Source organism: Pangasianodon hypophthalmus, chromosome 2, assembly GCF_027358585.1.
Source record: "Pangasianodon hypophthalmus isolate fPanHyp1 chromosome 2, fPanHyp1.pri, whole genome shotgun sequence".
NCBI classification, from domain to species: domain Eukaryota; kingdom Metazoa; phylum Chordata; class Actinopteri; order Siluriformes; family Pangasiidae; genus Pangasianodon; species Pangasianodon hypophthalmus.
This window is the reverse complement of record NC_069711.1, coordinates 13,222,450-13,244,351: the sequence shown is the minus strand read 5'-3', so window position 1 is coordinate 13,244,351 and position 21,902 is coordinate 13,222,450. Positions and strand designations below refer to the sequence as shown.

General features: G+C 38.7%; 1 protein-coding gene across 2 annotated transcripts in view; it reads right to left on the bottom strand.

Moving 5' to 3' along the window:
* Positions 1-21,902, bottom strand: part of tafa3a (TAFA chemokine like family member 3a) — a 68,362-nt gene that overhangs the window by 17,097 nt on the left and 29,363 nt on the right. The window contains exons 1-2 of one of the 2 annotated variants that reach the window (XM_026924026.3): positions 20,028-21,584; positions 7,717-7,829 (exon numbers count right to left, since the gene is read on the bottom strand). In XM_026924026.3, the coding sequence (XP_026779827.3) occupies positions 7,717-7,828 (112 nt within the window). In that variant the 5' untranslated portion in view covers position 7,829; positions 20,028-21,584. Of the gene's footprint in view, positions 1-7,716; positions 7,830-20,027; positions 21,585-21,902 lie in introns of those variants that run through there. The other variant, XM_026924017.3, reaches the window with a different exon arrangement.

Below are 21,902 nucleotides of genomic sequence, written 5' to 3'. Positions count from 1 at the left end.
AAAACAGACTGAAATGCACCATGAAATATAACATGTAATAATGCATTATTTGAAACCATATACACAACTGTATTTTGCATGATTTCTAACACTTGTTCTTTATTTATTTCAGCTGTCAGCTAATAGAGCACCTGTTTAGTTAAATGTTCACCATCAGGCTGAGAGTAAAGTAAAGCAGGGGAAACGGAGAGTTCTTCACTCCCATTGCACACTGCCACTCCTCACACATATGCACACTGCCTGAGTTGAGATGCCAGTCATGTTTGCTCTAAATAGCATGCTGTTCCCACCCTCGAAGTGTCAGTAGTGTTTTACATCTCTCATATACACACACACACACACACAAACACACCCAGTCCTCCAAGCCTTCCTAGTATGACTGACAGATGAGATGTCATCAGGCATACTAAGCCTGTAAAAAACAACACCCATCAGTTTCCCATGCCTCACATGCCAGTTACATCTCAACTCGGATGTGGGTGGTGTGGTAATCAGGTCAGATGATCTTGTAAGAAATGGTGCAGTGGGCGATGAGTTGAGGAGTCAAAAAGTTACAAAGTAAAAAGCACACCGGATATTGCTCAAGCTCAACATCAGGAGCACTGAAATTAACCCAAGCTGTCAAGGAATTTTTGATGGCACCCATGCACTTGTATTATTTATTTATTAATAGTAACATTTGGGTAGCTCCCCCACCAGAGCTCTCATTCATTCATTCATCTACAGTAACTGCTTTATCCTGCTCAGGGTCTTGGAGGATCTGGAGCCTATCCTGTGAACACTAGGCACGAGGCAGGAATACACCCTGGACGGCACGTCAGTCCATCGCAGGGCATCATGTGCATGCATATTTGTACACTCATTCATACCTAGAGGCAAGCCAATCCACATACTAGCATGTTTTTGGGAGGTAGGAGGAAACTGGAGAACCCGGAGAAAACCCACACACACACAGAGGGAGAACATGCCACAGACAGACTATGAGGACTAATTCATACAGTCATGGGGAAAAGGAAGTACACCCTCCTTCAATTCCAGGTTTTTATTTATCAGTGCCTAAATAACAATTATGGGGTCCTCATCAATTTCTATAAACAAACAACTAACCTCATGTGACAACAAAATAACACAACAGATTTAAAACTGTACTCATTTTTCCCAAAAAGTAAACCAACATTCATAAACCAGGTGAGAAAAAATAAGTACACCCTTCCTACTTCCATAATCATTAAGTGCATAATTAGCAGCCAGTTGTTATTAATGAATTGCACAAGATTAATTCTTTATCAAGAAGCATTACTTCTTAAAGCAGAACCTTCGGCAGTTTGGTGTTCTGAAGCACTCAGGTGTGTGTCTGCATCATGCCAAGAAGAAAGGACATCAGCCATGTCCTCAGAAAAGCAATTGTTGCTGCTTATCAGTCTGGGAAGGGTTATAAGACCATTCCCATTTCCAACAATTGAATGATGATTTACAAATGAAGAGCCTTTAAGACAGTTTCCAATCTTTCCAGGTGTGGGTGTCCAAGCAGATTCAGTCCAGGGTCAAACCGATTAATGCTCAGAGATATAAAGAAAAACCCAAGAGCTACATCATGTGACCTACTGGTGACTATAAGCACATTAAATCTTTATGTTCATGACTACACAATCAGAAAAAGACTGAACAAGTGAGGCTTTCATGGAAGGGTGGCTAGAAAAATGCCCCTTTTCTCCAAAAAAGAATATGGCAGCATAACATTGCAACATTGCATCTGAACAAACCACAAAAGTTCTGGAAAAATATCCTTTGGACTGATGAGACTGAGGTGGAGATGTTTGGTTATCATGCACAGCACCATGTTTGGCAAAAACCAAACACAGTGTATCACCACAAACACCTCATACCAACTGTCAAGCATGGAGGTGGGGGAGTGTTGATCTGGGCTTGTTTTGCAGCCACATGACCTGGGAAACTTGCAGTCAGTGAGACAAGGATGAGCTCTACTTTATAACACAATATTCTTGAGACAAATGTGAGGCCATCTCTCAAGCAGCTCAAGCTGGGCTGAAATTGGGTCATGCAATAGGACAATGATACCAAGCGCACCAGCAAACCAACATCTGAATGGCTGAAGAAGAAAAAAAATCAAGGTGTTGGAATGGCCAAGTCAAAGTCTGTACTTCAACCCCACTGAGATAGTGAAATTTTAAGAGAGCTATGCATAAACGAATACCCTCAAACATCAATAAACTGAAGCAACGCTGTAAAGAAGAGTGGGCAAAGATTTCTCCAAAATGATGTGAGAAACAGTTAAACTCCTACAGAAAATGTTTACGTCAAGTTATTGTTGCTAAAGGTGGTTCTGCATGTTACTGGATTATAGGGTGTACTTATTTTTCCCTCTGGTTTCCGAATGTTGTTTTACTTTTTGGGAAAAAAACGACGACATATTGAAATCTGTTGTGCTTTTTTGTTGTCACCTGAGGTTTTTTGTTTGTTTGAAGAAGAATTTGGTGAGGACCACACAATTGTTATTTAGTTCATGAGTCATAAACATACTGCTGCCTCTCTGATAGTCGTAATCACTTCACATTTGTGGCTATTACTGTACTGTTTTTTCCTTTTTCATAAATTATTCCACAGCAATTTAACCATCTGTCATTTTGGGCCACCAGACAGGTGTATGTTTCAAAAACATTCCCTCCAAATTGGACAGCAGCACTCTCTATTTTTGGGAATGTGGACAGCAGATGAGCACTTTCAATACTGTTAAATTTCACGCCCCGTTTGTGTAGTTGAACACTCAGCCAAGATGGTTCAGCCTTGCTTGCCTCTTTTTTTTAAGGCAGGCTCAGGATACCATGTTGAGCAGTTCATTCCTGCACTGAAGAACACAGTCACCAAATGTAATGAAGTGACTACAGAGACGATTGATAGACCTCATTTTAGAACATTCTATTTCACTCGACTCTAAGAACATTCTGTTTCACTAAGCTCAAACGACTAGCTGGGAGCATCTTACCATCACATTAAGACGGGAAGAAAAAGGAGAGGAAGAAGGACACGGCAGTAAGCCTTTTGCAGGCTTGCAAGGAGAGGAATTTTTAGGCTTTATGTTATATACTATATTATATTATATTATAGCCACTATAAATATTCTATAATACATCTTCTGTATGCCAGAATTATTAATCAAACAGTGTAATGTACTCTCCAGGAGAGAATAAATGTTCCCTGTTAATCCAGCCTTGGCACAATTATAGCTGGTTTTAAATATTAAACAAGGTTTGCAATAGCCAAATTAATAGGCTTTTTACATGCCACCTTCAATAGCTTTTTCATATAAATGTATCTAAAGTCATTGCTTTGAACTCTCTTTTAGTGCAATGTTACCATTATAAGAAAAGTACAAGACAAAGAATGGGTTTAGCCTAAGCTCTGTGCCTCTAACCACATGTATTTGAGTCCTTTATAAAGCTGTAGTAAGGCACTATTTATAAAGGTTCGTTGTTCTCAGTAGTAGACACTGCGTCGCTGTCAGAAGTTTTTTGCTTATAGTTTCCATCCGTAACATCATTACATTCCCCATTAATTCTCATCCGAAACAGAAAATACCACACTGCTTTCAGTCACAGGTCATCCAGCCACATGTCTCAATGGGTGATAATGAGAGGTTAGTAATGAGAAATAGCCGTAGGTCAGATCAGTGATTAGACTGCACACAGGCCAGATGAGTTAGCCAGACAAGAGCTGTGTGTAGAGATAGCACTGTGATTAAAAAACAGAAAAAGGAAGGCTGATACTCGAAATAAAGAACTGGTAATTACAGCACTTCAGCTGTTGCTGCCATCTATATTTAAAGTACCTCTCATTTTTGCAGGTATTTTGATTATCATGTGGAAATTGAAGAACTGAACAGACTATATGTTCATCTTCCTCCAATGAATACCCTACAGCCTTTTAAATTTGACAGTGTTAAGGCTGATTTATATCACATTACTACTATTAAAAGGTAGCATATTGTATCTCTTGCACACATTATCTTCAAACTCTAATGCGCCATATATTCTGCTCTTATGACACATACCACATCACCCAAAATTAGTCAGTGATTACTTGCTCTAAAATTTCAAACATCATGTTACACACGTGGGCGCCGCAGCAAAAAGGCTGCCCACTGCTCCGGGTGTGTGTTCACTACTGTGTGTGTGCACTACTGTGTGTGTGCACTACTGTGTGTGCACTTGGATGGGTTAAATGCAGAGCACAAATTCCTAGTATGGGTCACTATACTTGGCCACACTTCACTTCACTTCACTTCACTAAAACTTAAGGACAAAATATGGTGGCATTTGCACTAAAGTCACTGTTATTTTCCTCCACTTTATGTGTAAGTTGTAGTGAGAGTAGGGACACAAACATGATTTCAATACCATCCAGAAAAAATTAGCAAGTCACTCCTCACCCCCTTTCTCCAGCTCTCTCTGGTTTTATCTATGTCCTCCATCTTGTTATCCACCTGTTCTCCAAAAGTCATGCAGATGCTGTGGCCTCATCTACTGTGGAAACCAGAGCACATGGCCCTCCATCTCCCACATTTTATGCACAAAAATGGCAAGGCTCAAATGCTGAGGTTTCTCCATCTATGAGGTTTCTCCATCTCTTTTTCTGTCCCCTTCTTCACTTTTTCTCCAGCTGTGCATTCTTTCTAATGAACACAGAATATACCAACCAAGGCACGCCGTACTCCCCTGTAGGCATGGGTGCTCACTGCCAGAACAGCAGTAATGTGACTATGAATGACTTCATCTGACATGCACTAACTGAGAAATAATTGGGCTTATAGTTGGGAATACACAATAATGGTAATACAAAAATAGCATGAGTGTTAGCAAGATATACTTGCTAAACTGCCAGTTAAGTTTAGTCTAGTCCCAATTTATGTTACTGTCTGTTGCTAGTACCAGTGGTGCAAATATCCTCATGCACACAAATTACAAAAAGGGCATCTGCTGCAGCTTTGTGTCTCCAGTAAAGACAGCAGCTGTCAGGTTTCATCAGATGAGTGTCTACGGTGTTTGTCATGCCTGTTTTATTTCACTCTACAGTCCAGCAACACCCCCTTAGAAAATGCTTGAGTGCTGTACACTAATAACCTGCAAATGTAATTTTTCTAACAAGAGCACGGGCAGTATATAGCTCATATTATATAAGTCTGTTGTTATTTGTGAGAAATACGAAAATGATTATGATTTGCGTTCCATATAATCTTAATTAATGAGTCCCTGAAGTTTTCTTAACAGGGTTCTGGATGGTGTTATTTAACAAAATGAAATACTCCTTTTTTGCTGGCTGGTTCTGTTGGATTCTGTGCTGTTTGGTGCACCAAAGTAAGAAGACAAAGATGTCAGAGACCGGAAGGTTTTATCATGGCCTGACTAGCAAGAATTAATATGGTCTGCACTATCAGTAAGAAAAGCACAAGTTTTCAGTTTTGAGTTCACATTAGCAGATCCATCTTTTACCAGTTCAATTATAGTCAATGACAGGGTTCTTTACAGGCTTGGAAATGACTCCTCAACCACTTCAACTCCAAGGGACTGTTAATTGTTCCACCCTCTTCTGCTACTCACTGATATGATAGCATATCCAAGACTTGAGAAACCGGAGAGTTCAAGATTGGAAAAACATCACCTGGTCTTTTTCTGATCTTCAACTGGCCAGTTTCAATGATCCCACTGTAGTCTCAGATTCCTGTTCTTGGGTGACAGGAATAAAGCCCAATGTGGTGTTCTGCTATTGTAAATCATCTGCCTCAAGGCTTAACGTGTCGTGCATTCTGAGATGCTTTTCTGCTCACCTTGGTTGTAAAGACTGGTTATTTGAGTTACTGTAGCCATCTTGTCAGCTTGACCTAGTCTGGCTATTCTCCTCTGATCTCTCTCAACAACAAGGCTTTTCCACCCTCAGAATTGCCTCTCACTGGATGTTTTTTTTTTTGCACTAATCTGTGTAAACTCTAGAGGCTGTTGTGTGTGAAAATCCCAGGAGATCAGCAGCTTCTTAAATACTCAAAAAAGTTTGTCAGGCAATGCTATGGTCAACCACGTGCCAGTGAATTTTTATATAAATATGTGTATGTGTGTGTGTGTGTGTGTGTGTGTGTCACTTTCTTTTTACCTCCATGCCCAAAAGTTCTCTTCTACTGCTTCTACATTCCACATCCCTCCATATTTCATTTTTTCTGTCATGACTGGATAACAAGTTTTGGCACTGCTGCAGTGTTAGTAGTTTGATCTGTGATCTCTTAAGGTTACAGGGAGAGTATGAAGTGCCCGAGCAGCAGCAGGTCCCAAGATCTCTTAGGCGGTGGGGCTAAAGAGGTCTGTTTACTGGTACACCTTGGCCTGACCTCAAAACACTACTGGGACTAAATATCTGATTAGCTCAGTGTTAGCCAGGAGCGTTGGAGCTCTGGCAGCTTGGAAAGCAGCTCTTTCTGCCCACTGAGGGCTGAGTGATTGGGCGCCCTCACCATAATCAATCACCGACTTTATTGCCAACACCGCACATGTAGCAGTGCTGGGAGAAAGATGGGGTCCCCTTAACTTGTTGCTATCTTTGTCACAGCTCCTGAAATGCTATGTGATTTTATTTAGAGCTGCCCTTTGGCTCAGGAAGGCAAGATTAATTGCTGCTGCCTCTTCACATTGTCCCCGATGGCTCTTTGCAAAGGCTCCTGGCATGTAATCACAAAATATGTCCTCACTAAAATTCATGTAGCCAATCAATGGAGGATTTGTGTATATTGTTAAGCTGTCACTAAGTCTTTGTTGCCCTTGGTTGAATTCCTCATAATTTTCCCTCTTCAGGTTTCTGCACTGCCCATGTGGATGGGGCTCATTATTGTGATGTGAAATCACAGCTTTCACCTTTAGCCCAGGGTCTCCCACTCCTCCCTTGTTGTCTCTCTCTCCCCCTTTCTTTCTCCTTCACTCATTTAGTAGGATCTCACTGATTCCTTTGGCACCTATCCTGCAGCAAACAAAATATCTACCATTGGCATCAATAAGCCCATTTCTTCAGTCTTGACAGGACCACAGAGAGCAGCACATCAAGTCCTAAATCCGCCCTCAAACTGTTTTCGGAAATCATCAGTTTACTCAGGAGATGGTTTCTCTCATAGAAATCTCAAAAATTCCAAACTCAAGACTGACAATTAATAAGAATGGACATTTTTTTTCTCAGAATGTTAAATAAACCTTGGGTAGATATGCACTCCTGAATTATACTGATTGTGGGCTTTTCTTCATGGTAAGAGTCACTGTCGTACAACATTTGTTACCTTTGTTTAAATGACCTTTCTGAAAGAGTCAAATTAAATATCTTGGAAGAGCAGCGTGCTGAGATGATGGATTTGCACATAGTGTTAGTCTAGTATTAATGTTCACTGATGTGGCTTTAGCTACCATTAGCCAGCACTGTATCTCTGTATCTGACTGATCAAGCCCAAATGTGAGCACTTTACTTCATTCTTTGTAGGTCTGATAGCAAACAGAGGTTAAATGGAGGTTAAATGAGTGAGCTTGTAGAAGTAAAAAGCCACTCCAAGTACATGATGACCAGGTCCAGAACCAGCATCCCTTCAGCTGCGGCTCAGTATTACATCAATAATCTTGGAACTAATAAGTGGTGTTTCTGTTATTGAGAATTATCATTATGTGTGTGACTCACCGATGTGGCTGCGGTGTGAGGAGGCCAGGCTCAGCTGCCCCCACAGAGACAGCAGGCAGACGCCAAGCAGTAGCACTCTCCTGCCCACGCACTGCAGCTCCCTCTCCCGCATCCTACACACACACACACACACACACACAAACATATAGACAGATAGAGTTAAATCTGTTACAGAAAAACCTACAGATGGTTCATTGCAGAGTATTGGTCAAATACATACATATGCATGCACTGGTACTGCTAACAAATACAGCACATCACTCAGAAAGTTGAGAAACACAGGATCAGTGTTGTCAAGATTCCATCAATCATTTACGCTATGTTCTCAAATATCAACCTCTCAGTGAGCCACTCTTCACCGTTTTAGTCAGTGACACAATCCCTCCCTGTTTTGATGGGCTCTTCTCGGCTGGCAAACATAGTGGTCTTGATACAATATCAGACATTGCTGGACAGCAATTCCAGCTCTGTCTTTGTGATAGGACCAGAAAGACTAAACACACAGAGAAACAATCAGAGGCTCATCTCACTGCCTGGCCAAACCTGTGTTTTTTACTCATAAGGGGAAAATATAATCTGAAAATCACAGCCATCTTTTCAGGCAATTTGTTAGCATATCTTATCAAATTAGCACATAGATAAGTTTCTTGAGCAGAGCTCTCTTGGCAGAGACCTGTGAGGATTTTTTGCATATGCTTAGCAGTAAGGCAGGCTCTGAAGTTTTCACTGGCTCTTGTCTGTGGAGGTTTTGGTGTCTAAATAATTAACGCAATAAAAGGTTGTGATTAAGAACTCCCTGATCCACTGAACGAAGTATGTTGTTCTTTTAATAAGAGCATGGCCTCATGATAGCTGTTTATTTGCAAGGAAAGGACAATAAAGAGTGTTGAGTATATAAAAGGATTTTTGTAACAGGATATTTCTAAAGGAATAGGGCCATTTTTATGGATTATTTTAGCTGGTAGTAAAGCCACAGTGCAAATGACATTTTTTGTTAAAAATGAACAAATAAAATTCATGATTATTGAGTCAGGGAAGAAGAAATGCTGCACAATCGGATGTTCCAGTTATTCATGTTATTCAGTTATTCAGTTATTCAGATGTATACAGTTACAGTTCAGAGTCAATGCTGTGTCAGGGCTGTCAGGTCAGAACTAGCGGGAAATTTGTACACATACGTCATACGCCAGCTTAGATATATAAAAATCATCACACCTCAACTGAAAGAAGTCTGGCTACATAGTAACCAGCAGGAGCTGGAGCCAATCAGGAGTCAAAGAAAGAAAACAAGACCAACAGGATTGAGAGGGAGTGAAAGCATGCGATATTACATTATAAGAGGAAAATAGATTCAGGCATGGTGGAGTTTTGGCTTTTTTCTTGCTAATCATGTAAGGCATTTATTTGTCCAGTAATTTAGTGGGAAACGAGTGATTTATTCTCGTTGGGGCATTTGTATCATTAGCCAGTTGTTAGGCAGTTTTAGCTTGTGGGCTACTGGCTAACAGGGTGTGTTTAATGAGTTGTGTATTTTTTTCATTTACAACTCAGTTAAACAGGTAAGAACAAGTCAATCAATATCACAGAATGTGGTCTGGGATGCAGCCCTGAATTGATTGTGTATTACTTGCGGCTGTCAGATTAATCCACACAGTGAAGAAAGATGCAGCACAATGCATGAAAGAAAATGTTCTACTGCATATACCATTACTACCAGAGGGCAAATTTCCAAAATCTCTCATCCTGCAGCTTTAGGTTAAGTAGTTTAGGGGGATCTTAGACATGCCTTTTCTTCTCGATTTAATATATTCTGGAAAGTTTACCTTAAATCAGGAAGTAGTTTTAAGATAGAATATTGCTGCCATTTGTTTCTATAATGGTGGCAACTACACTTCATGGCTTTACAACTGCAGAGCTATAAATTCAAATCTATTTAGCAGTTTGTCTGTTTTATGTCTCTTTATCACAATGAAGGAGAATGTTACAAAGTTAGGTTGAAAAAAGTAGCTGAGCAATCTCCTTTTAAACCCAAAAAAATGCTAGTGCTAGTAAAACACATTGCATAAAAACAATGACAAAAAAGTTTTTTGGAAAGAGTTCACTGACCATGTCCTTTAAAAGAATTGTTTTACGATTTTGCTACAAGCACAAACAATTGACTTCTCTTTTAATTGAAAACTCCAAGTAGAAAAATCTGTAGTTTTTATTAGTTTTTAATAGTTTTTTCAAAGGTGTTTAAAGATATTTTAGTAATATAAAATATTAAAAATATAATCAACATTTTGTAATATTTTCAGTAAAAATATTCAACTGTTACTGACTAAATTGTTATAATATTCAATTATTTTTCTAAATATTGGATAGACATTCACATGTACTTCCGCAATCTAGAAAATTTCATAAAAATGGAACATGTAATAATTGTCATTGTTAATCAGGTCTATTCTCAGGTTTATTCACATTTCAATGAATATCTGAATCTCAGACTAGACCTTCCATTGTTGGTCCGTATCTGTACAAGAATCTCTCTCAACCAAATTTTCAGTCGTAAAAAATTTCCTAAGCAGTAAGTACAGACTTTTTCCACAGCCGCTTTTCATGGTTGGATATTCTGATGCCTCGAAGCACAGCTTTCCCTTCTCAATTTCAGTGAACACTGCACTTATTCAGTTATGGAATTTGTTCTTTGCACTCTGTTCCTATCTACAGTGTTACAGTTCATAAAAGAACATTATTCGATAAAACAACCTTTCTGTAATATAATATCACTGTAAAGACAATAAATTCTACTCTACAGTTTTGGCTGCCTTTTTCAAGTCACACAAGATAAAACACTTTCTCATTCATCACAAGAGGAAATCTTTTTAATTCTAAACTAATATCATCCACCCACCCCAGGTGTGGAACAAGCTGTGAGCTGTGATCCTGTAGTGTCTAGAGGCTATCTATGCTAGACTGCAGTCATTATAGTTTTCACCAAAGCATCTCTAATCTTTCAAGCTCTCAAATATAAAGCGTTTTTAAGGTCAGTGAAGATAGAGGTGTAATCATGGTGGTGATGATGATGATGATGATGATGACTATAATCTTCTCCATGTCTGGTCCACCATTTTGCACTTTCCCTTTCTGTATATGTCCACAAACTGTTAGAGCACAAAATAGTGACGCTTTCTACTTATATCAGTGACATGTTTAGAGGCAGTGAGAAATCAATATCACACAGACTGCCATAACATAACCATAATATTTCTAAAGTACATTTAGAGCCATAAGGCCAATACACTCATTTTTTGAGTCTAGTATATGACATGATCTATTTCATTTTCCCATCTGTGGATTAATGTGCATCAAATGATATTAAGTTTTGCTTCTGAAATATAATTACAAATTCATGAGATGAATGGCAAGTCTGAAAAATCAATAAACAGAGCGTTGCATGATAAAGTGTTCAATTTAGTTCAGCTTGCTTTAATCAAATGGTCTCTGGATTAAATTAAATCACTTTTCTTTTTATTACTCAATTTACAATATCATTTGTTTCCCATCTTATTACATTTGTATTACTTCCAGCCCTTACAGAACCTTAGAATATTCAATAATTACTTACAACTGATTTAATTATTAGAGTTCCTTTCAAAGTACGACTGCAATGTTTGAAAACTAACTCTGAGTTTAACTTCTGTTTATCACAAACTCAAAAATATAGGCTTTATTCATAGAGGCCTTGACATAACACAGGAAGAGAGCCAAGTTTATATGTCCGAGTAAAACAATGATGCAGTAAGATACTACACACTCATCAATAACTGTTTCATTCAGCTTTCCAACTAATTTCCAACTTGGTTCATCACAGTGCAAAGAAACATTTCTAAACCTTACTGATACAAACACAATCACAGCCTCAGCTCCCAAGTGGTACTTCAGAAAAGTGTTTGCCCTATAGTCATGAGATCGCAAGTTTGATACCGCAGCCCTCTGTGGTAGCAATATTGGCCATACTCTCTGGGTGGTTAGGATGGCATACTCTCTCTTCCCTGTCAACTGCAATGACACTAGCCAATCATGGGCATATGTGAGTTCATGTATGCAGAGGAGGGAAGAGGACGTCATTTTCCTCAGAGCGTGATATGCTGCCCGGTGATGCAGCATAAGCAACAGTTAGGAAAGACTCGTCGGTTGGCTTCACATGTCTCAGAGGAAGCACATTAGCCTTCCCCCTTCTCGGTTGGTAGATGTCCTATGATAGTGGAGAGCTGGCTAGTGGGCGGGAATTGACAGGTGACCAAATTGGGGGAGAAACCAATTGCCTATTATTAACTGTCAAATAAATGTATAAAAATAATAAATATAAAAATAATAAATATCAAATATTTTAAATGAATACAAAATAAAATAAAATCACATGAAAATGAGTCATATAATAGAGCAGAAGGGAAAAATCTAACACAATACATTTTAGAGCAGAAGGGCAGAATCTAACACAGTACATTTTGATATAATCCTTTTACAAATCTTGTCTAATGTCCCTCAGAGAAACCAGGAATGATTCTCAATGTTGATCTGCTCAGAATGCTCTGAATGTGGCTGACCAGCACAGGACAGCAAATTAAACAAACAGTGTTTTAAAACACTGTCCATTTACAGTGATCATTAATATCTGTATTTAATCATTTGTAAAGTGTTAGATTTGACACTTCATTATCATCCTTTTTAATTGGTTGTTTTCAGTCAAAAACTTTTTTCTCTTTCAGCCTAAAACTGAAAGAGCTGTCTTGTGTACCATTTTCAGTAGAAAATCTTTGGTGGCATCCCTAATAAACATACATAACCTGTGTTAACTATACCTTATTCCTATTTAGTGATAGGTCAAACATACAGTACACTGACACAAAACGAGGCTGCCACATCAAGTGGAGCATTCAAAACACATACTCAGCTGTCAATCATGTCAATCTTTCATATGTTGACTGGCTCATCTGACGTTTTTCTTTTCTTTTTTTTTTCAGGAAAAAAAAAGATGACTTCTCTTTTGGCATATTTTTGCACTCTGATGTTAAAATGCAGAGCTCCTATGCAAAACACATAAAGGATGGCAAGTCTGATACAGTCATTTAAATATTTATTCTTTGTTATTTTCTTTCTTACCCAGTTCAACAGTGAATATATGTAAAGACATAACATGTGGTCCAGTCAGTATCCAAATGACCTGCACCTATTGATTAAAGGAGATGTGAGTAAACTTGAGCCAGAATGCCATTTTCCAGCAGTCTGCGGAATAACTCACAGCGGCATTATTGCCATATTCTGGTTTAAGGGCAAAACAAACCAGTCATGATGTTTTAGTGTTTCCATGTTAAGCAACTCGTTATGTAGCATTTGACATATCCCTGAGGCCAGGCCATGCATCTCTACTGTGCATTCACTCATCTGAATTGCTGCAGTGAGTGGACAGGGTTATGAAAGGCAATGCCATATACTAAGAGAGGTCAATAGAGACATTTCAGGTACACAGTGTTGTTGCTAATAATGTAGATTTTTATTAAAATGACCCTAAAACTGCATTCCAGCACCTTCTTTTTACTCATATAAAATAGCCTCAAGCAACCTGCCACTGAATAATAAGAAAATAATAAGAGTTCTGGCAGGACATTTAGGTTTTTGATCAGCAAGTATCACAGCCCTAGCTGAAAAGCATTTCAGTACAAGTGAGTGGTATAAATCACATTGATCATTGGCCAAATTTCTGACCTAAAATGAACAAAAAATATGGTGAGACAAGAATGAAATGCATCAATATTTTAAAAATCAATTACATTCTCATTATGTCATTTTTGTACACTGCACAAGACAGAAAACAGTTATTTTGGATTATGTCTCAAAACAATCAAGGAACACAGATATAAAATAACTTCTTCTTCTTCTTAAACTGTTCTTGTTTCAGCATCTGGTAATAACTTATATCAGGAATAAAATAAACATAAAAATAGAATAAAAATATCAGGAATAAAAAGAATATCATGGATCTATCTGCCTTGGACAAAAATACCAAATCGAGAGGCTTCACAGCCCACGAACAGGCGTTCGGAGCAAAAGGGGATTCAAACCGCCTAAACATGTAGGAGTGAGTCAGTGATGAGTGGAGACTCCTTTTGCACCTCCCGGTTTCCCCGGAAGAGTGCACCATTTTCAAACGAGCTCCTCAACCTGCCTCAGCCGTCTAATTAGTCCCATTGGAGTGCCCCCAGTACAGATGGCAAGATGTCTGACATATTTATTTCTGTTCCTCTCATCAAACCTCTCTCTTCCCTTTTCTCTTTCACTCTCCCTCTCTCTTTCTCTCTCTCTTTCTCTGCCCTTGAGTATGGAGGCAGCTCTCTGGTGCTTTCAGTCTCAATGATGTGGCATCACAGAGGCTGTCCAGCACCGTTTGATTTCCTGTGTGTATGTGTTTGAGTGGGTGAAGCAGAAGCAGAGAGGTGTATAAAGATTTGCCTCCCTCAGGCTCTCGGAGGAACTGGACATGCAAGTGTGCCAGTGCAAATTCAGATCCAGACATCTGTTCCATAAAGTAGGGAATAAAGCTTGAGGTTGGAAGAGGAGATTAAAGAAAAAAACTAAAGCAAAAACTAAAGAAGAAGGGCAGAAAAGAGAGAGAGCTGGAAGTATAGACAGTGGGAGGGAGGGTATGAAGGAGGATGGATAAATGGTGTGACAGAAGAAGAACAGAGGCCATTCAAACACATGCATGCCTGAGGTAGACCTTAAAGTCCACAGCATGAGTGCTGATTGACATTGACAAGCAAAAGCTTGGAGTAGAAGAAAGGAGTTTTTCAGCTAGCTCTTTTGTACACAGACTTCACAGCATTTATGCAAGACAGGCTTGGCATTTTTGAATACAAAGAATTTTGTCTTTGGGCTGATGCTTTCAAAAATGAAGCAGTCAGACTTTTATATGCAACTTCCATGGAGCTACACAAATCTGTCACTCAATAACGTCATCCTAAGTGGAACATAAGAACACCAGGGTTTTCACGAAATCAATAATGCAGCTTATGGTCAGCCTGTCAGACTAACAAAAGACCTGTCTATGTGACAGTGACAGTGTCAAACAGTTCAAAGAAAACTTTTGTCCATTTTGTCCAGCACCGTCTAATATCACACTAAATGATTCGGTCTGAGTGATGTATTTTCACCACTAGATAACTTTTCACCAATCTCTTGTCTAGTGGAGGTTTTGACTAGCAGTAAAAGCTTCATTTTAGCTCTATACATAGACTCAGAAGACCATATTTGCTATTGCTTTCTTCAGTGACAGACATATGTTACATTCAGCATTTGCAATGAGAGAAATGTTACAAAAATAACTCAAGTGACAGCTTCACTGAGTGCTCATTTGCATTCTGCAAGATTGCAGTTGGTTGCCAGTGGCACAATATGCAAAGCAGAAAGCTTTAAATCATTGCGCCTTAGGATTACTTTTAGGAAGTTTACATGCAGTAGCAACGATGAAACTGCGGGGAATCTAGAAGAGGTCTGCAATAAAAATGCCGTTTTATGTCAACAGGAATGTTGCTGGTTTAATTCATTATTTTTTTTAAAGACAGGTGGAACATCTCCACTAAATGCAGATTAAGCTGTGAGATGAACATTAGGAAACCTGCAGCATGTTACTGGTTGATGTGTCTGTAAATGCTGGAAGTAACTCGGAGCAGACGCTGGTTTTGCCAACTCATCAGCATGAACCAAAATTACACAGCCGGACCTGTCAGTGTACATCTCATCTGGAGTCATCACACACCACCTACACACACTGCACACAGACTCATACACACACAGGCACACACTTCACGGCTCACTTCATTCTCTCCAGGTGTGTATTTTATGCAGACTCAATCCTTGCTATCAATGTTTGTCAAGAGGGACAAGCAGTAGTTTGGGTTCAAATATAAATACAAGGAAAGGAGCAGAATTTGTCTGGACTAATGAAATGTCAGAAAAGGAAATCAGGGTTCGCTAGTCTACAACATGAAACATCAGAAAACACATATGTATGGCGATATAAGCATCGGATAAAAGTGAAGACACAGATCCAGACATACCGTAAGTCAGCACTCAACCTAAACTCAACTTACAATTTAGTTCCATTGTCTGTGCACTCTCAAAAAGGAATGGTCAGTCGTTGAAAATTATTCAGTACGCAGCACTTGCCCTACAAAAATGCTGACTGTAATTTGTTCTTATAAGGTAGATGGATAGTTGTGCTCAAATTAGATAAACATGTCCTCAGGTGCGTGAAGCACGAAAAAATCCAAGGCAGAGGCTGTCCTCACACTGAATGAGACCAGACCACTGAGGTCTTATTCACTGATCTTTGCACTTTTACACTATGAAAGTTTAAAGCAATAAATATATATTTTGATAAGACCTCAGTGGTCTGGTCTCCTTCAGTGTGCGGACAGCCTCCGCCTTGGATTTTGTAATTTGTTCTTAAAAATTTGTTCTTAAAACTGACAATGCCAGTTCTTTTATTCTCAGCAGCACAATGGCTCATCTGTAAAGCCAGTCTAGGCCTGAGATTTCACTCAGTTAGATGAATACACTGAGGAATGAGCAGAAAGTCTGACTTAAATTGAAAGGATGAGAGTGCTCAGGAAGCTCTGATATAATCAAAGCCACCTTAAGTGGATCTTCAAGCCTTACTTTTGCTTCTCAGTGTCTGGCCTGGCCCAAAATTATTCATCTGTTTTTGCCTTTTTAAAAATACACTCTCTCTTAATGCTGAACGGCTTACACTAAAATTTATAACTTAGAGGAATCAATATGATTGGATTGGATAAATCAAGTGTAGATTGATCTAAAGCTCTGATCAGGCGATGCTATACCGCACTATCAACTATTCTGTCCAAAACCGTTTAACAGACTGATAACATCTGCAGCAATCCAAAACAAATGACACAATCTGTTTCCTAGTGAAACACTGTTATTTGTTGTGATATATTATTTTTACAAGATGATTTCTTTCTGAAGCCAGAAATAAAGTAAATAATTGAAGGGACAGACAACTCAAATCTGTTCCTACACCATTTCTTTTTTTTGTTTGTTTTTTCATTTTCCTTCCACTTTTTCTGGTGGGGGTTACAGTTGTTACTATACATAGTATACTAATATAGTTAAGCAATATCGCACGAGCAAGAGTGAGGTTATATTGAATATTGGCACAGCTGTGATTTGGCCATAGGCACGAGCCCGCAGGGCAATGCCTTAAGTTATCACAGCCACGCCGGTATTCAGCGTAACCTCACTCTTGCGCGTGCATTATTGCTTCTATACAACAGTTCTATAAACTAGAAATTAATATCGAGTAAGTCACATTTGAGACACAATATGGCCAAATGTTCTGTTTATTGTTGCTCCGCAAGAGGAAATATATCCCGAAAAAGCTACACTCACTTTATAGCACATCAGCTAGCTGGCTAGCTAGCTCACACTGATTTGTACATTCCTGTCAAAGGTGCTTCCAATAAAATTGGCCCTTCTTCCTTTACATCTTCATCTGACATAATTTTAAGATTAACGTTATATACCTGGAAATTATCGTTTGCCATGTCCACTGATGATGTCGCTAACACTACTGTAGTAACCGTTTCGAACTAGGAAGTAGAATTTTATGTGGTGAACACAGATGAAAAGAGTGATACACACAGTGAACTTCCCAGTGCAGTTGTAGAAAATATAAGCACTCTTGGAATGCTGCTTGTCCAATCAAATTAGTGGACTGGAACAAACTGTTCCATAATATAGTATATAGAGAGATTTTCGCTAGATGTGATCCTACTGTCATTTCATAGCGAAATATATATGGCAATCAAAAGTAACTAAATAACTTAACTCCAAGAAACAGTACTTAAGAGAAAGTATAGATAATGTGTCAAAATCTTACTCAGTTAAAAGTAAAAGTATCCAGACAAAAACATGCTCGAGTAAAAAGTTGCTACTTTTACACATTCTCAAGTATTCAAAATTAAAAAGTTCATGTTAAATAAATTGTCATTTTACATGAAAACTAAATTTTATTACTTACCTCAAACTTTTATAAGCAACTACGCAATTTTGCCAGAAAACATCATTCCATCTCTGTAAGTTTGCTTGTCATAGTGTATGTATGACTGACTATAAGAAAATTGATAATTAATTCATCAGAAGTAAAATATTCTGTAAATAACCAATATTTACCATTAGCTAGAATTTGACTTGCTGCCTAGGCAATTATATTAACAACTGGCATCGATGCTATTCTAAACTGGCATTAGCAATAAAAAAAGGTTAACTTGGTTAAATAGCCAGTTAATGCTAGCAAATCAGCAACTCTCAACATTCAAATTAGTTGGAGTTCATACCTCCTAGAAAGGCAAAGAAGATACTTATCACTGTATAAGGGGCTTTGCTTACTTCAGCATACTGAAAGATCTTACTGAGGTAGGGCCAGGGTTGCTCATCCTCAAGTTCACCACTGCAGTCACGTGGCTTATCCATATTCAAATGCAAAAAAAAGGAAAGCTATAGCACTAACTACACTGTGTAGCATGAGAAGGTCACTGCAGCTAACAAACTGGCATGACTGGATGATAAAAACTGAAATGTAAATAAAATGCACAGGCATACTGTCATTTGCTTGATGAGAAAAGAAATATAAAGAAATAGAAAAGTACGTTTTTGTCTGAAAAAGTAATTAAATAAGAGTACCAGTATTCAGCTTCAATAACACCCAAGTAAAGTATAAATACCCCAAAATAAAGTACAGTCTAAAGTCTAATTACTTAAGCATTTTCCACTCCTGTACATGTCTACTTATCACTCTAAAATATTTTTTTTTGTTTTGCTTTTTATGTAGTTACTGAAGTTACAGTGTAAGAAGGTTTAGGGTTTGAAAGGACCATAATAGTTTTAATGGTTTAATTTCTTTATGTAAGCTGCCTATTACAAATTGCCCTACATACGGCATTTCTATAGCACATCCAAGAAGCACAGGCGCACTATATTCCCCCATCACATCATGAAAGAATAACCTTCAACATTGCTTCAAACCAGCTCCTTTTAAGCCAGATGAATGTCTTCCCTCACTTCAAACACAGATGCTATGGAAGCCTCGAGCAGCCAAAGTTACTTCTACTGCAGGTCTTTTCTGTGATCATAGGAGCAACAGGGAAGTGCTGTTCAGAGCACCAAAATGGTTGGCTGTCAGTCAGAGTCACTATCCTTATGCTAAATGCTTTACAGGTGAACCAGACAACTGCTTGCGCTTAAATTTGCTTGTGTGATAATGCCAGAAACAAATGCTTATGTCCTGCTAAAAGCATGTTTGCTTTGACCTTAAACTTTATTGAAAAAATGTATGCTATGGTTAGAATTTAACCTTAAACTCTCGGAAGGAAGAAAATAGTATCACCCCAGAATATACATGCTGTTCCACCTTTACACATGTCAGCTGCTCAGAGATGTTTCTCTGAGTCACACAGCCTACGCATTAACAGAGGCTGGTGGGAAAACAGTCTTTAGTGATTAATTGAGCTTTCCAAGAGCTGAAAGACTCATTCATTCAAACGAAAATAGTATTGTCTCCAGTGTCAAACCACAAAAGTAGACCAGGTAATACACTAACCACAAATCCACACAGGGTTTATTAATAAAACAACACTGCTTGCTCTTTTTACTTTGTCTTTTTGTTAATGTTTGTTCTGAATATATATCTTAGTAGACACATAAAACGCTCATAATATTTAAACACAAAGGCTTGTGTTTTTTACGGTTATGCTGGCATTAAATTAACTTCCACAGTCTGGCTGTCAAACCCTTATGAAATCCCTTAAGGATTTCAGCTCCAGCTGGGCCATGCACTGTCAGCGGCTGTCAGTCCCCAAGGAAGTACTGTTACTGGGAGCTAAGGATGGCAGGGCTTCTTCCTTTTAACACTGATATGCCATGTACTACACAGCTGGTCTGCATGATTTCACAGCTCAGTTGAGCACTTTGGTATTGTCTGAGACAAAGTGCCATCTAATGATCACGACAAAAAATTATAATAATCACAGCCTTCATATGCCTCAAAATAGGTGTCTATCTGTCATGGATCTTTAAAACTGCTGACACAGACCAGAGTTATGGTGAAGTACAATCAACCCCCCTTGAAGACACATCCTTTTTTCACACAATATTTTTAACCTACCAATATCTGAGCCTGAAAAAATCTACATTCACAGCACAAGAATGGAGAGTTAGGACAGACATCAGAAAACAGCAGAAATGTTTCCAACCTGCGTTCATGATATCAGCATGAGTCCTGATGACACTGCAATCGCCAGAAATCGGATCTTGCCAGCATCTCAATGACCATCTAGCTTGCTCCTAAATACATAATATATCCTTAATTCTTTATATATTCTACATTCTGTTCATGATGTAAGGCCTTGAAGAGCCCTGTATTCAGCATGTGTCCCTGAACGGGAATGCTGGTCTTGAGTCAGGACTCCGTCTGTCTGTAGTAGTCCTAGCGAGCAAGCACTAAAGAGCTAACCTGCTCTTGGAACATCACTTGGTAGTGAGCACGGCCCTTGGCCTTCTGCATTATTCACAGTATAGGCAGGCAGGGTTCCCTGCTCCGTTTGCTGCCCTGCTGTCAGGGGGCAGTGAGCATGCTCTCATCCATTATTGACCAGCAGCACCTCAAAGAGGGGGGGACATTGAGAGGGAAAGAGAAGGAAGGAAAGAGAGACAGTGAGACATAGACAAAGTGCTCTTAATCCTTCAGCCAGCCAAAAGAATGAAAGAGTTAATCAGATGCAGTGTGTTTCGAGTGGCACTGTTTTACACCTGCCAACCACAGGAGAAATGCCAAATGATGAATAAGCACATGGGGGGAAATAGAATGTTAAAAAAAGAAGGAAAATGGTTACCACAGCCACAAGATTTGGGCAAACTGCCACTAGAAATGATTGGACTACTGGGATCAGCAAGTCACAGCACACATATGCACGGCTCACTGCAGGAGGATTTTTTTTCATGACTCTTCACTTGTTTTCCTTTTACAGCTTGATAAATTAGGCTGTGTGCTTGCAGACAGGCGAACTATGTGGAGCTGCCTGTCTACAAATACTACTGTCATTATGTCAACCAGACTAGCACAGTCTACCACATCAATCACATGCAAAACAGCAATCTGTAGTGCAGCCAGCAAGCTGAGAAGATGCATTTCAACCATTTACAAAGTCTTTCAAGGGACCATCGTTTGCACTCCATGCCTGGCCAATCTTGCTGATTATTCAAACATAATATTCCTTTGGAGGTCGACTAATGAAAATTGTTACAGCTCTTGCCCTGGTGAGATGCGGCCGACATTAATTGGATATGTAATTGAGTTTCTCTGCATGTTTGGACAAGCTAATTTTCCAAGCAATTTTGGGCCTTAATTTCAGTCATTACAATTCCAGAATCTTAAATTCCAAAGCAGAAAGCCTCCTTTTAGCACATGCGTCCATGGGTGCTTCTGAAGTTTGACTACAAACACTAATCCACTTACAGCTCGCAGAAACACACTCTCCAAATTACCAAACTGTGAGTCAAGCAGAGGCACACAGCCAAAAAGTAGCAAATTAATCTACCATTTAAGTGGATGCGCTTTTTTACCCTTGCATTACTTGCTTAACAGAAAGTAGAAAAAACAGAAATGCTAAGCAACCAAACAAAATATTACTGCAAAACTGTGAATATTAGTGTAACTGTAATTACTTAGACTTTTTATCACAGATGTAATGGAGTCTACACCAAAACACTAATAGTCTTGGAAATTTTAGCTTTTTTGCTCTTTTTTTTTTTGGAAGACCTTTTGCTAAAAAGTGTTAATCTCCCCTATGTATACAGACTTCTGGGACACCCTGTATATGTTTACAATGAAAAATATTTTCATTTTAGATTTGAATTTTGATATCTCTACATTAATGGATGTAAAGCAAAATATCTGCGATCTTATCTGAGAAGATTATTTCTTCCTAATAATATCCTGTCTAATTAGATTTCTTGCTGGTAATCAGAGCCCTTCTAAAAATAATAAATATTAAATCAGAATAAATGGCATTATTGTTAGCAGTGGGAATTTCAATTAATTGGGTACAAAATGCATATAAAAATATTTC